The sequence below is a fragment of the Macaca thibetana genome, chromosome 16, assembly GCF_024542745.1.
Source record: "Macaca thibetana thibetana isolate TM-01 chromosome 16, ASM2454274v1, whole genome shotgun sequence".
NCBI classification, from domain to species: domain Eukaryota; kingdom Metazoa; phylum Chordata; class Mammalia; order Primates; family Cercopithecidae; genus Macaca; species Macaca thibetana.
The window spans coordinates 7,775,403-7,789,512 of NC_065593.1; the positions used below are offsets into that span (position 1 = coordinate 7,775,403).

Genomic DNA, 14,110 nt, shown 5'->3' on the forward strand with positions numbered 1-14,110 from the left:
CCACTTCCATGGTCAAATAACAGAAGGGCTGCGAAGTTCCTGCATGGGGGCGCAGAAATGCCTGGTAAGTTTCCTGCACCGTGGACCTTGAGCCTACGGTGGGCCCTTGTTAGTACCCACAGTGGACCCAGAAAGCTGCCTCCACAGCTTGCAGCGGCTGGTATGAAACTGCCAGGCTACCGCCCACATGGTGAGGCATCCCGTGGAGGCAAGGAAGTCAAGAAATAAGGAACAAATAGGATTGGAACAAAAAACCACCTAATGCATCTTCCACAGGCCACCTCCCTCCATTAGACAGCAAGGCGGTTTGTATCCCTTCCTGACCTGCTCTCCGGGGAGCGCACGAAGGGGATATAAGGTCAGGGGAGGCAAGAGAAAGAGGAAACAGCCGTTTATGACAGGACATTTAACCCCTTTGGGAGCGTGCACGAGCGCGCGCGCGCGCGCGCACACACACACACACAAGTACAAACAACAGTAAGAAAATACACACTACATTAAAAATTGGGCATAGGGACTTGGGATAGGAGCTGCATTTTTTTTAATTTTAATTTTGCCTTTGATTTATGCATTGGTTTTTCTCCTAAGAGTCTGTTCCTTTCTAGGCCCTGGAGGACTGGATCATCTTATGCAAATCCAGGGGAAAACAATCAAAAGAAGAAAAGAAAAGAAAACAAACAAACAAACAAAAAACAAACTGATGGGAGAAAGAGCTTTGCTCCAAGGCCCGTAGCAGACAGTTGAGTAGGTAGAAGTCGAAGCTGCTGCAGAGGAATTCGGCTTGCGCTAGACAAACGGGGGCGTGGCGTGCAGCGCAGTACTGGAAACTGCTGCAAACAAAACTTCCAACGGGACGAAGAGTAGGTTCCAGGCGATGGAAAGTGGTGGGATGGAGAAGGATAGGGCAACAGTGCCGAGAGAGGAGCAGAGCGCGGGGAACCTGGAGAGGGCCAGGGCTGCGGAAGGCTGAGCTGCGGTGGAGAGCTCTGGAGCTCCTCACCAAGCTAGTGGCTTCTTGGGTGGAAGTTAGGCCTCCAGGGATCCGGCCGGCCTTAGCTGTCACTCAGGCAACCCCGAAGCAGCCGCAGACCCCGGATCCACTGGAAGGGGGCGAAGCCGCCGGGAGGAATGGGGGACACTGGGGAAGGGGCGTCGCCCCTGCTACCCCCGCCCTCTCCAGTGCCATTGGGCGGCCGCTGCGGAGCCCGCGCCACCTTTTCTCCATCCTACCCCGCCCGTCTGGCCCCGCCCGGCCGCTGGTCCGCGCCCCGCTGCGCTCGTCCTGGGGCTGGTCCGGCCCGGGCCGTTGACGTCACCAGCAAGTTTGCTGCCCTCGGCGTCCCACGTGTGGCGGCGGCCCGGGAGGCAGCCGGTGAGCGCCTGCGAGCACAGTGGCGGGGGCCGCTGACAGGTCCCGCGCAGCCCAGCCCCGCCAAGCGGCTCACCGGTGGGGTACAAGAGCAGTTTGGAGCAACCCGGCGCGCACGGAGAGGGGTGGACGGCTCCGCAAGGGCCTTCTGTCTCCCGCTCTGGCAGAGGGACTCGGGCGGACCTCGCTCCTTGGCCAAGAGAACCTGAACCAGGGCGGAGAGAACGCGCCCAGGCGGGCAAGGGGACCAGAGGAAGCCCGAGCTGGAGGGCACTGTCGCTCGCCCCTGTCTGGAGCGCACGGAGCGCAGAGGCGCCGCAGCCGCGCGTGCCCTCACCGGGACCGAGCCAGGGATGCAGGATCGCTGAGCGGACATCCGCCCCGAGAGGCCGCTCGGGGCCGGGGCTGAGACGCACGCCTTCCCCACTGCTGCCAAGACCCCGATTCCGGCGACTCTTGGGGGGAACCGGGTGGCCGAGGGCTGCCCCAAGCTCAGGACTCGGGCGAGTCTAAGACGATGGTTTCTTAAGCACGGACCCGCGTTCCCCTTCCCGCCCCCTCGACTGGAGGCAGGGATCCTGCGTGAGGCCCCCGGGGGCTCCGTCTCCCCGCGGAGCCCCGGCCGCTGCCTCCCGGGACAGTTCGCACGGCCGCAGAGGCGCACGGCGATGTGGCCTCCGTCCAGCGCGCAGGCACGCCGGGGGGATGCTCTGGCACCTGTCGGGGTCCCGGCCTAGCATGGCCCGCGCGTTGTCCGACGTCGCCTCCGGCTAGGATGGCCCCTCTGGGCCCTGCCGGCGCCCTCCCCACCTCTGCCGAGCCGCTGTCCCGCAGCATCTTCCGGAAGTTCTTGCTGATGCTCTGCTCCCTGCTCACGTCCCTTTACGTCTTCTACTGCCTGGCCGAGCGCTGCCAGACCCTGTCCGGACCCGTCGTGGGGCTGTCCGGCGGCGGCGAGGAGGCGGGGGCCCCTGGTCGCGGCGTCCTGGCCGGAGGCCCGCGGGAGCTGGCGGTGTGGCCGGCGGCGGCACAGAGAAAGCGCCTCCTGCAACTGCAGCAGTGGCGGAGGCGCAGGCCGCCCTCGCCGCGCGACAACGGCGAGGAGGCGGCCTGGGAAGAGGAGTCGCCTGGCCTGGCCGGGGGTCCCGGCGGCTCCGGGGCCGGAAGCAGCGTGGCCGAAGCCCCGCAGGGGACCCTGGCGCTGCTCCTGGACGAAGGCAGCAAGCAGCTGCCGCAGGCCATCATCATCGGCGTGAAGAAGGGCGGCACGCGGGCGCTGCTGGAGTTCCTGCGCGTGCACCCCGACGTGCGCGCCGTGGGCGCCGAGCCCCACTTCTTCGACCGCAGCTACGAGAAGGGCCTCGCCTGGTACCGGTGAGCGGGGCGAGCCCGGGCGGGGGCTGAAGGATCCGGGGGTCCTGGGCTGGGAAAGACGTGGGAGAGCCCTCGGTGACCCCCGGTTCGCCCTCCTGCCCACTTCTTGCAGAAGGCGAAGGGTCATCAAGGTTCTTTCTTCCCTCTCCGCCTTCTCCTTCCTGGGAAGTGGATGTTGAGGGAGACAGTGGGAGGGAAATTCTGGCCTTCATGATTTTCGTCCTTGGGGATCCCTCGCCAACAAATAGCCAGTCTGGTCTCTTTCTCCTGCTCTGCAAAAGTATTCATGTATTTAACTAAAAGAAAAAAAAAGTCTCTTCTAAATTAGAAACCTGTTCAACAATTAATAGATTTCCTTCCCCTTCCCAAGGAAGCCCCTGTTCAACAATTAATAGATTTCCTTCCCCTTCCCAAGGAAGCCCCTGTTCAACAATTAATAGATTTCCTTCCCCTTCCCAAGGAAGCCCGTTTTCATTCTTTATCTTTCGGGCAGTTCTCTGTGGTTAACACAGTCTTTACCATCAGGTATTTATTTACCTTGACCTTTTGCCAGATAGTTGTCCTAGGTGGGAAGTAATATAGAGACTTAGTAAAAGTGTCAAGAACCAGAGAATCTGGGTAGTTTGGAAAATATATGCCTGTCTGAGCAACAGAAAGCAACCAGGCACTGTATTTTAAAGGACGCTTGGCAGTAACTTTTGTTTGAGGGCAAGGAGTGAGTTTTGTGAAGGGCTTTTGATATTTGTAGGGAAAAGTAACTTTTGTCTCTTGACTGACAGAAACTTTTCCAAAGATCTTCAAACAATCCTCTTTACAGATAAGGTAGCCAATTAAAAGAAGAAGAAGACAAAAGAGGGAAAAATACCTTGGCACAGCTTTGCCAATACAGTTTAGGAAATAAGTTTCGCTTAGATCTTAATCTTAAATTTGCCAGTCTCTTCAAATTCAGACCACCGTTAATAATAAAATCAGCCAGATTCTAATAAATCTAGTGTCGCCTGGATTTTGTTTGCCATAATATATTGGCTTTTTTTTTTTCTTCAAAGTACCAGTAAAAATTATGTTGCTAGTTTTCCATTTTATAAAGTTTATCTTGTTCATAAAATATGCATTCCGTTTGTTATTTTAACTGAAACAATGTTACGAAAATTACAGCACAATTTAGGTACATTTCAAAAAGCCCATTAAATTAACCATTCATCCCCAACACAGAAATGGATATGATTTGACAAGTTTATTTACTTGAAGGGCCAATTACACTCTCAGATTGATTTCAGGAGCCGAATTTACAGTAAATCTACTCATAGAGAAAAGATTTGGCCCTAAAAATAGAATTTGAACATTAAACACTTTTAAAACAGTAACTTTCCATTTGTTGGAAAGAAAAAACAAACAACATTCCCTTAATATAGATGATATATCATTTCAAATCATCAGCCACTTAAAATATCCCCTTGTGTTTCTGTCATTTATGTTGTATCCTTTGGGAAGTTCTTATAAAAATGACCTGTTGAATCTGAAAACAACAGGTCCTTCTTTTTAGCACAAAGGCAGTTCTGTTTTTTCCATCAAGGACACGAGAAAGAAGTGATTAAAGACCCCTAAAACTCTTATCTATAGCAGTTTGCTATTGAATTCGGCCTCGAACCGTGCTATAAGCGAACACATTTCAAGCTGACTGTCTAAAACATCTAACACTACGTTGGGCTCTGAGGTGCTATTAAATATGGTGAAATATTTAGTACTAAAACCCTTTATTTTCCTTTTGCCATGTAAACTTTATTTCCACAAAGTAGGATTGTTTCTTCTTATTCCAGAAATGAGTATTTGAGGGCACAGTGTATCTGCAGACCTGGATCTTATTTTCCGTGGACCTTTCTGAGCTCCTGTAAGGGGGAGGAAGGTTTCAAGGTAACTAGAAACATAAGTATTTTTTTAAAAAAAGAAATAAAAAAAAAAGAAAAAAAGAGTCATAAACTTGTAGGCCACTCTTTCCTTTGGAAACTGAAAGCATGCTATAAAGTAAATCTCTCCTTGGATTGTTTACTCCAGCAGAAGAGTTCTATAAAGCAATTTATGGTGGTTACAAAAATAACTGCACAGTAGACTTCATGGTTTGGTGAATTTAATTTTCTAAGTGTTGGAGCAATGTCTTTGTTTTACCATTTGCAGTGGTTTTTTTATTGGATGCATAAATTTACGTTTAACTCAATTACATAGGAAACTTATTTTTAAAAAATCCAACCTATGGAGCCTGGATTATGTGATTATTTAATGAAATTTCCCCAAAGTTCTCTTTCATCTTGGCTCTGAACTTGGGGTTTGATGTTTGTGAGTAAGACTGAAGGCTCAACTATGAAAAAAAAATCTCCCACCCAGAATGCCACTTAAATATTAAGTGCATTTTAGCTACTTATATTTGGCTAATAGTTTAGAACAGGGGGATTCAGTTAGACCTGCATGAGTCAGCCCAAACTTTGCAATACAGGATTTGTACCACATGCTTATGACCACACTAACACAGACACACACATATGAACAGAAATAAATTCCAGATATTTGCACCCAGCAGTGAATTATGGAAGAGAAAACCCTATATAATTATTTTTAGGTGTACATTGACGTGGGAGAATCCTAAAATGTCTAGCCTTTTTTTTGGCCAGTGAAATCACTCAGCTAGCCATGATAGTTTGTGGTGGCAGCGCCCCCTACTGTCCCCACAAAGGGACAAATCTGTTGCTATTAGCAAGTTTGAAGAAAGTCTCTTGGAGAATGAGTCTGTGAGTTAGAAATGCCTGTTGCTGAACTTTTTCAGTCAATTACTCTCACTGGGAAGAAAATAAAATACTTTATGAAGTTTTTTCCAAGAGTGAAGCAATAAACACTTCCTTCATTTGAACACACTTGCAGTGAAGGCAAAGAAAACAAATGTATTATTCAAAATCTCTAGAAAGAAAGTTATTCTTACTAATTTAAATGTCCTAATAGACTTCCTCTAAAATAAATACAACAAAGGCAAATTTTTATATGCTGAGAAACTCGACCCTGATGGAGTTTAAAAAAAAAATTCCTCAAACTTAATTTAGCAGACATGGTATCAGTACAACAAATGTCTGTGGCTTGCGTGTCACGGGAAAGCTGTCCTTTGCAATGAATAGTCTCCATTTCTTTTGTATGTATGGTGGCTTCATAAAGGAAAGGAAAAAGTTTCCTTAACTTCAAAACATTGAGATACTTGCTGGAAGTCAGGACTGAATACTCCTACTGTAGTTCAAAAGCAGGCGAGCTTAGAATTTAATAAGGAAGCTCCCTTCTGCTTGTTTCCATCTGCACCAACTAAAAGGTATGCCCTTTTTTTTCTCGCAAGCTAAAAGATACCTATTAATAAAGTAGTTAAATATGTGTGTATGTGTGTGTACGTGTGTACACATACACATACATATGTATGTATATAAATGTTTAGATTCAATAACATTTCAGTCTATTATTTTGGTGCAAGATAGGCAATATTTATTATCCAGTCTCTTACACTAGCATGTCTATTTCTTATATTTCGATTTCTTTTCTTTAGCAAGTCTGGACAATTTCAGCAGAGAAGGATACCACTAGAATCATTTTATTCTAGAGGATATGGGAAGATCAAAGATAGTCCAAATCAGAGTTTAGGAGTTAGTGCTCCCCGGACTTGACCAAAATTTGAAATTTCCTGGCCTCGAATGATCATGGCCCTGTTTTTCAATCCATTAGAGAGGCAGACTGAGCAGAGGCCCTTTCGATTCCTAGGAGGAGAAATTGGCATTTCGTAGCAGCTGGGAGCAGCTGCGAAGTCCCTCCACGTACAGTTTCCCACCCTCCTGTACTGTGCAAGCCCCTTCTGTGTGAAGAGTTTGAAATGAAATCCGAGCCAAGGAAGCTGCAGTCTGGCCACCCATGCAAGGTCATATGGACTGAAGGCCAAGGGCACTCTGTCCTTAGGGCAGAGGAAAGAACATTGGGACTAGGTGAGTGCTAGGAAGAGAGTGAGATGTTGCTTTGGACTCTGAGTCTAAAGTACTTGTCTACAGAAGTTCTCAGTACCTGGACGTTCCCCACCTACTCACAGGTTGGGGAGCCAAAATGCTGTCATCTAGTGTGCTAAATGTCTGAACTCTGGGCTCATCCCCAGTAGACAACCAGAAATGCAAGTTGATCAGCCCAGTTCCTGTGTGTGTGTGTGTGTGTGTGTGTGTGTGTTTGCCCTCACACATGCATGTGCATGCAGGAGCAGACACCCAGAAGACAGGGACAATGACGGAATTTATGATAGGAAAGTTACTAAGTAGTTGGGGAACTTCTGTGCAATATTGGACATCCTGAGTAGGGAACGGTTTGGGGGCACTATTGAGATCATAGTCCAGGCATTAAACACAACAAAAACCCTTGGTAGAGCTTGGACTAGAATGCCTTGTGTGAATGAATATTCCTTTACAGGGATGAGATTTACAATATGCTCCTATACTTCATGTGAAATTCATAGACTTCTATGAAAATCCACCACTACATTATAATCTCCTGCCCTCTCTTTAAAAAGAAACACCCTGGCCAAAATATTTGTCTCCTGTAAATAAGTCTGTTGATTGGCCGGGAAAGAATAAGTGCCAAATCTGTATTTTGGCAGGGTCATGGGAATGAAATAAGCCTGTGTAATTAATGACAACAGGGGCTAACCTCACATAGACCAGATGCTTAACTTCATGAGAAGAGTGTTGCAGGGCAAACAAAACTCCCTGATATGAACAACAACAACAACAACAACAAAGGCCTCATATCTCTCCGGGACACAGTTGAACAATTGCAAATTGCAATTACCATCAGTCAAATTGCTGGGCCCAGTCGGGAACTTGATATTCTCAGCTCTTTTCCTTGGGGGGCAATCTTCCTCCACCGAGTGATAGTAAGTTGGCTGAAAAAGAGCATCGTTTCTTGGTATGGGTTTCCTAATGATATTAAACCCCAAGCTTTTAGAAAATTTGTTTCTGCTTAAGTGATGAGTTGCAATTGTGAACATAAGGTTTCTTATTAAATATGTGCCTCTAATATGTAATCAGAGGAAATTGTACTCCCTCATCTTTGCATTTTATAAGGATATCTTAAAAATGCTTGTCAGCACTTTAAAACTTTTGCTAATTTGATACAGTTTAAAAATCTCTATGGGGGATATTTATATAGTGAACAAATAAGCTGTTGTGAAGCCAAAATTGGGAAATTGAATTTATGAGAGGGAAGTTATTAAGTAGTTGGGGAACTTCTGAGCAATATTGGACATCCTGAGTAGGGAAGAATTTGGGGGCACTATTGAGATCATATGCCAGGCAATGCTGAGTTAGTGAATGGAAGCCTTTCCCCAGTTTCTTGCCTTCAGTGATGCAACTCTTGAATTTTTGCCTTACTATGTGGTCATGATTCTTCATGCCCCTAAAAACTTACATTTATCCTAAGATTTCCCGACTGCATTACAGAAATTCAGAACTGGCCTGTTTCAGTCGTCTGATGACAAGAAATGTGAAAAGAGACAGGGGAAGTGTTTATTAACAATGAAGTTTAGTACTTGCCATCAGGAGTTCCAGAGACATTCTTGCAAAGGTTTCAACACAGACTACCGACTCCATCAGCCTGCTTTGAATGTGATGTGTAGCGCCACCTAGTGGGAGGAGGAGTCAGCAAGCAACACCCAAAGGGAGGACTTGGAAAAATCTCATCATGATAGAGCATATTTGCGGTCCCACTTTAAAAAAGAAACTACAGCAATATCAAAAACTTGTGTTTAGGTAGCACTTATAGCAAGATGATGTGCCTAGCACAGATGAACTGCACTTTGCCTTTTTCCAGGCAAGGATAAGTCACTTCATTTAGGCAGGGAGTTGATTCTTTGGAGAGAAATAAAGAGATTTGGCTTCACAATAAACTGAAAACCAAGATATAAATGATTAGGGGATTTATATTAAAAATGCCTATGACTGAAAGGAATACCATATGCCCCAGATTACTTTTGTTAGTGTGTTTTGCCTCTGTGTCTGAAAGCCAGCTTCAAATGAAAATACTTCCAGATGATTTTATTTCAACATCAGTAATGCAGGCCTGTTCCTTCCCCTGTGTGGTACAGGCTCTGGAGGAGGGTTCTGTGATTCTAAACAGAAGCCTGTTTAACTCTTAAGGCGCTTGAGGTGCCCCGTTGAGAATCCTGCCCATCACACACAGAACAGCTTCACAGGAAAGCGCTTCGAGAGTTGCGACAGGACAGGCGTTTCTGCGCCTGCAGTCCAGGCTGGGATGCAGGGTGGTGGTCAGGTTAAAGGAAGGCAGGATGAAAGGGACAAATAGGACAGATTGAGTGGAGAAACTGACAGACACCACCTTAACCAAGTAACCAGGGTTAGCATTCCCTTGTTGTGTTGAGATCATGATCCCTGATATAATACAATAAGATGGCACTTCACCTGTGCGGTAATCTTCCCCCAAATCCATAACCCCAGTATAGCCATGAGAAAACATTAGACAAACACTAACTGAGGGATATTTTACAAAATCCTTGACCAGTACTCTTCAAAAGTGTCAGGATCATGCAAAACAACGCAAGACCACTAAGCTAAGCTGTCTCAGATGGGGGCGGACAAAGGTGAGTCATGACTAACGAGTAAACACGAGGGTGCCGTTGGTCGGATCCTGGGTCCGAACTAAGACATTTATGGGAAAACTGGGGAGATGTGGATAATGTGTACAGGTTAGTTAATAGCATTATTATTCAGGTCAATTTCTTGGTTTTGATCATTGTACTGTACTAGGATTGCTATATCCCCTAAGATTATCATCTGGGTGAAAGGGGTATGCGAATTCTCTGTACCATTTTTCACAGTTTTAATATCTAAAATGATTCTAAAATCAAAGGTGTAAACAGCAAAGATGGCAGGAGAAGCCTAACAGGCGTTGAAGGATGAGGGCTCATGCTGAAATACTGTCTGTGCCGATTCCCTTTTATTCCGTGTTTCTCCTTTCCTTTCCTTCGGAAGGGCCCCCAGGATGGGCCCGCCAGCTTCCCCTCCCCTGCCCGCACCTGTTGCTTCCAGACATGCTGATCTTATCCTCAGCTGATTTCATAATCATATTGGCTCACGGCTCCCCTCCTACTCTCTTGTTCCCGAACCAAGCACAGAGACAGTTTTGTATTCCTTTCTTTCTGTCTTCTGCAGCGGGCAAATGTAAAGTGAAGAAGGTGTGAAAGTTTCCCCAAAGCTTTTTGTCATAGAGAACAAAAACGCTGATGTAAATGACAGGTCTCTGAGGGCACAAAGAGCTAAAAACTAAAATAAGGGTCAAAGGAAAATCAGACTTGGGCGTATGACTTTTTTTTTCTTTTTTTCTTTTTGGTTTTTTTTTTTTTTTTGGCTACAAACATAGAAAGGAACAGGTGTCAGTGGTTGAAAGCTGGTTATAGGGTAAATAGATAGATAGGGCCAGAGCTGTGGATGCACCTTATGGCGAAGATGACAACACGGTCCAGATTTTCCAGGCCAGCTTAGGAATTTTATCTGCTTACTTCACTCGTTTTAACCTGTGTTGTAGACACTTTGAGTTATGAAACTTTCCGTAGGAGAAAAACAGACCTGGAACAGTTAACACATTCAAGGAAGAGGCAGGAAGAGAGAAAGTGCAACCTTCAGGGCTCTGGAGGACCAATTTCGTTGCACCTTCTAACCATGCGGGTTTTTTCCACTGGAACCGCTCAGCCAGACTCCCAGCGTTATCAGACTCAAAATTCCTGTCTAGGTGGTGTGCTGTCGTTTTCTGCTTCTGTTTTTAAGCACACAGTTATGTTGATCTGCGCTTCTGGTTGAATAGAGTCATGAAAATCTCCCTCAAAACATTTCCTCTGATATTTTTAATAACTGTAAAAATAGTTTTATCCATATCACATTTTTCCCTAAGCAAAACAAAGCAACACCCACTCCATCAAGAGACTCCAAGAAACTAACAGTATTTTCTTTTAATCGTTCATTCGCTTATCTTTATTGGATCTGTTGTATCAACTGCTTTCGTGCAAGGGATAGACTGCAAATGCTTATGTAGTTAAAAATAATTTCTGTGATTTAATACCATTCTCTGTTTGGCGTTTTTCCATTTTAGTGGCCATACACTTTTCTTCATGCGTTTTAGCCTTTTTTAAAAATAGCAAAATAATTGGATCCCACAGTGTACCTTTGATGAAATCTATCATTTCAGAGGTGAGGTGATATTAACTATACTTGTTGAGGCCACGCTATGTGCTGGATGATGCAGAATGACCTGTCGCTCGTTGTCTGATGTTATTAATGTGATTCCTATTTTTAAGCAGGTCCTATCATTTTCTACATTTTATAGATCAGAAAACAGGCTCAGAAAGATGAAATAACTTGTCCAAGGTCGTAGAACTATGTACGTTATAGAACTGCTGCCAAACCCAGGTTCACCCACCTCCAGCATGCCAGTGCCTCACCACTGTGGTGAATGGTCTCTGTGATGGTCTCCAGCAGAACTGCCTACAGCTAGTTCCTGCCTACAAAGCAAGCCACCAGTGTCTTAAAGGTGCAGGGGACTGAAAGGCTGCCGCATGTGGTAGAGTGACTTGGACTTTCTGATCTTGGACCTTTAGTTAGAAAATCGGACAGCACATTAGGGCCAGGTGTGGTGGCTCATGCCTGGAATCCCAGCACTTTGGGAGACCGAGGCAGGCAGATCACTTGAGGGCAGGAGTTCGAGACCAGCCTGGCCAACATGGCAAAATCCTATCTCTACTGAAAACACAAAAATCAGCTGGGTGTGTGGTGGTGTGCGCCCTGTAATCCCAGCTACTCGGGAAGCCGAGGCACAAGAATCGATTAAGCCCAGGAGGCAGAGGTTGCAGTGAGCTGAGATTGTACCACTGCACTCCAGCCTATGCAACAGATTGAGACTTTGTCTCAAAAAAAAAAAAAGAAAGAAAGAAAGAAAGAAAACAAAGAAGTTTGGGCAATCCATTAAAATACGGTTGTAAAAGTGAATTTTTAAAAGTATTTAAATATCTCTATTAGTCAATTGGCCTATTATGGAATAAGTAATTATGGAATAACTATTATTAAATAACACTTTTAGTTATTTTTGTCAATTTTACTCTCTTTTTCTCTAAAGAAGTCGTCTGATCACAGAATTTGTCTCGTTGAACATATCAGAAATCTCGTGTCATTCAATTGATTTTTTCCCCATTTATTACAAAATAACAATAACCACCAAAAACACTTTCCAAACTGCTGTGTGAGAAAGCCAATATGTTGTCAGAAATGTAATCAGAGCTGGGCGCGGTGGCTCATGCCTGTAAACTCAGCACTTTGGGAGGCTGAGGCAGGCTGATCACTTGAGGTCAGGAGTTCGAGACCAGCCTGGACAACATGGTGAAACCCTGTCTCTACTAAAAATACAAAAGATTAGCCAGGTGTTGTGGCCATGCCTGTAATCCCAGGTACTCCAGAGGCTGAGGTAAGAGGATGGTGGAGCCCGGGATGCGGAGGTAGCAGTGAGCCGAGATTGCACCACTGCACTCCAGCCTGGGTGACAGAGTGAGACTCTGTCTCATTAAAACAAAAAACAAAAAATAAAATAAAAAGGAAAGAAAAAGAAAATACATGGAATCGGAAGGATGCTTGCTGCTCCTGGAATTGGAGCAAGGAGAACTGAGGCTTGTGTGCCATGGCTAGTGTCATCGAGCTACCTTGAGGTCCCTTTTGCACCGTAGGGATCCCCCAATCCAGTGCTCTCCCGAAACCTTGCTGAGCCACTCTGCCAGTCTGTCTTCTTCACTTTTCCGTATTTTCATCTTTGGATTGATGCTTTTTAAAAAATTCTTTAGATATGTTAATACCCCCAATGAGAGCACAACCTGGTTGTTATCCGAAGTACTATTCTATCTTCATTATTGTTATTATTAATAATGTTTGTCTAATTGATTTCCTGTCATCTGGTCATTATTAGCACCAAGCCTTTACTGGAGTGGTCAGGTCATTAGTCACATAAGACATGACTGTTGATCTGAACTTCCTTTAGTTCCAATAAGATAGAATCATAAACAGATAGGATGTTGGAGGTAGAAGGTATCTGAAAAATAAAGGTTGTCTTCTGAATAGGAAGAAACAGAAGTGCTTTGCCCAAGGTTAAGCTGAAAGACAAAAACTCAGTGCTTCTAAGTCCAAGGATATAATTCTTAAATGCAATTGGGGAACAATTGCATACCTCCACATATGTAAGTTTGGTTTTGGCGGATTTGCAACAAAGATAAAAATATTTTTTTTAATGGAACCAATCGTAGCATTATTTTTTTCCTCACAGAGCTATTAAATTAAAGCATTGAATTGAATTGAATCAATGGTCAATTCATCTTTAAATTTCTGTTTTTCATCTCAGATGTTTTCCACAATATTTTGATACTTAGAGGTGTGGGAACACGGCGAGTGCGATTGGTCTTGGGGTCCTTGAAAGTAATTTGTGTTTTATGTCCGTTGCCTGCTTGTAAAAGATTAGCAGGAGAAATCTGAGTATGGACAGGAAAAAGTTTGCTTTTTCGCTTTTTTCTCTCTTGAGTGTTCAGAGTAGGAAGTAATCAATCAAATTACGGGAATAAAATTTCTTTCCCCTTTTTCAGAGTTCTTACTTGGATTAGATCTCTCCTTTCACTAGGAAATATCAAAGTTGCCAGGCTGGTTTGAATGACAAAGTCAAAAATGATGTGTTTGTTATGGTCATAAATCTCTGCGGATTCTCATTAAGTTCAGGTATTTAACAAAAGGGACCCGGATTAAGCTGCAACTAAAGTTGTATTGCCGGAGCTAACTGCTCCCCTCGCCACCTTTCTAAATGGAAGCCATGTTTGCCCTAACTCTGTGTTTTGAAAAGATGCTGTAGCAATGCAGTGATTTCATTTCACAAACAAAGCTTTTCACAAAGTAAACAAAAACTTGCACCTGTGTGTGCATGTGTGTGCGTGCGTGTGTATGTGTGTTTAATTTTCTGGTGAGCTCTAATTATTCTTGTAGTTTCTTTTGTCAAATGTTGTGTGTTTGCTTTTTCATTTTTTCTTGTTTTAAGAAAGAAAAGCCACTTTTTTCTTTCTAATGAGGCCTTGGTGTAGAAGGCTTTTGGATTACAACATTATTTGTTCATAAGGGCTTTCCCCAAAGCCAGAGGGTCTACTAGAATGCCCTGCTAGGGTTTAATGATGGAAAGAAAACAGATTGGATCTGTTTTATATTTATATGGGGAGAGGTCATAGGGAGCTAATGCTTGTGAAGAAAATTCTTGGGATTTTCAGGTGCATTTGCTCTGTTG

The 14,110-nt window shown here is 44.8% G+C and overlaps 1 protein-coding gene across 1 annotated transcript in view; it reads left to right on the forward strand.

Moving 5' to 3' along the window:
• The first annotated feature begins 1,839 nt into the window (after window positions 1-1,839).
• Window positions 1,840-14,110, forward strand: part of HS3ST3A1 (heparan sulfate-glucosamine 3-sulfotransferase 3A1) — a 103,247-nt gene continuing 90,976 nt past the window's right edge. Inside the window, exon 1 of the mRNA XM_050762321.1 lies at window positions 1,840-2,743. Within this exon, the coding sequence (XP_050618278.1) occupies window positions 2,145-2,743 (599 nt within the window). The 5' untranslated portion in view covers window positions 1,840-2,144. The remainder of the gene's footprint in view (window positions 2,744-14,110) is intronic.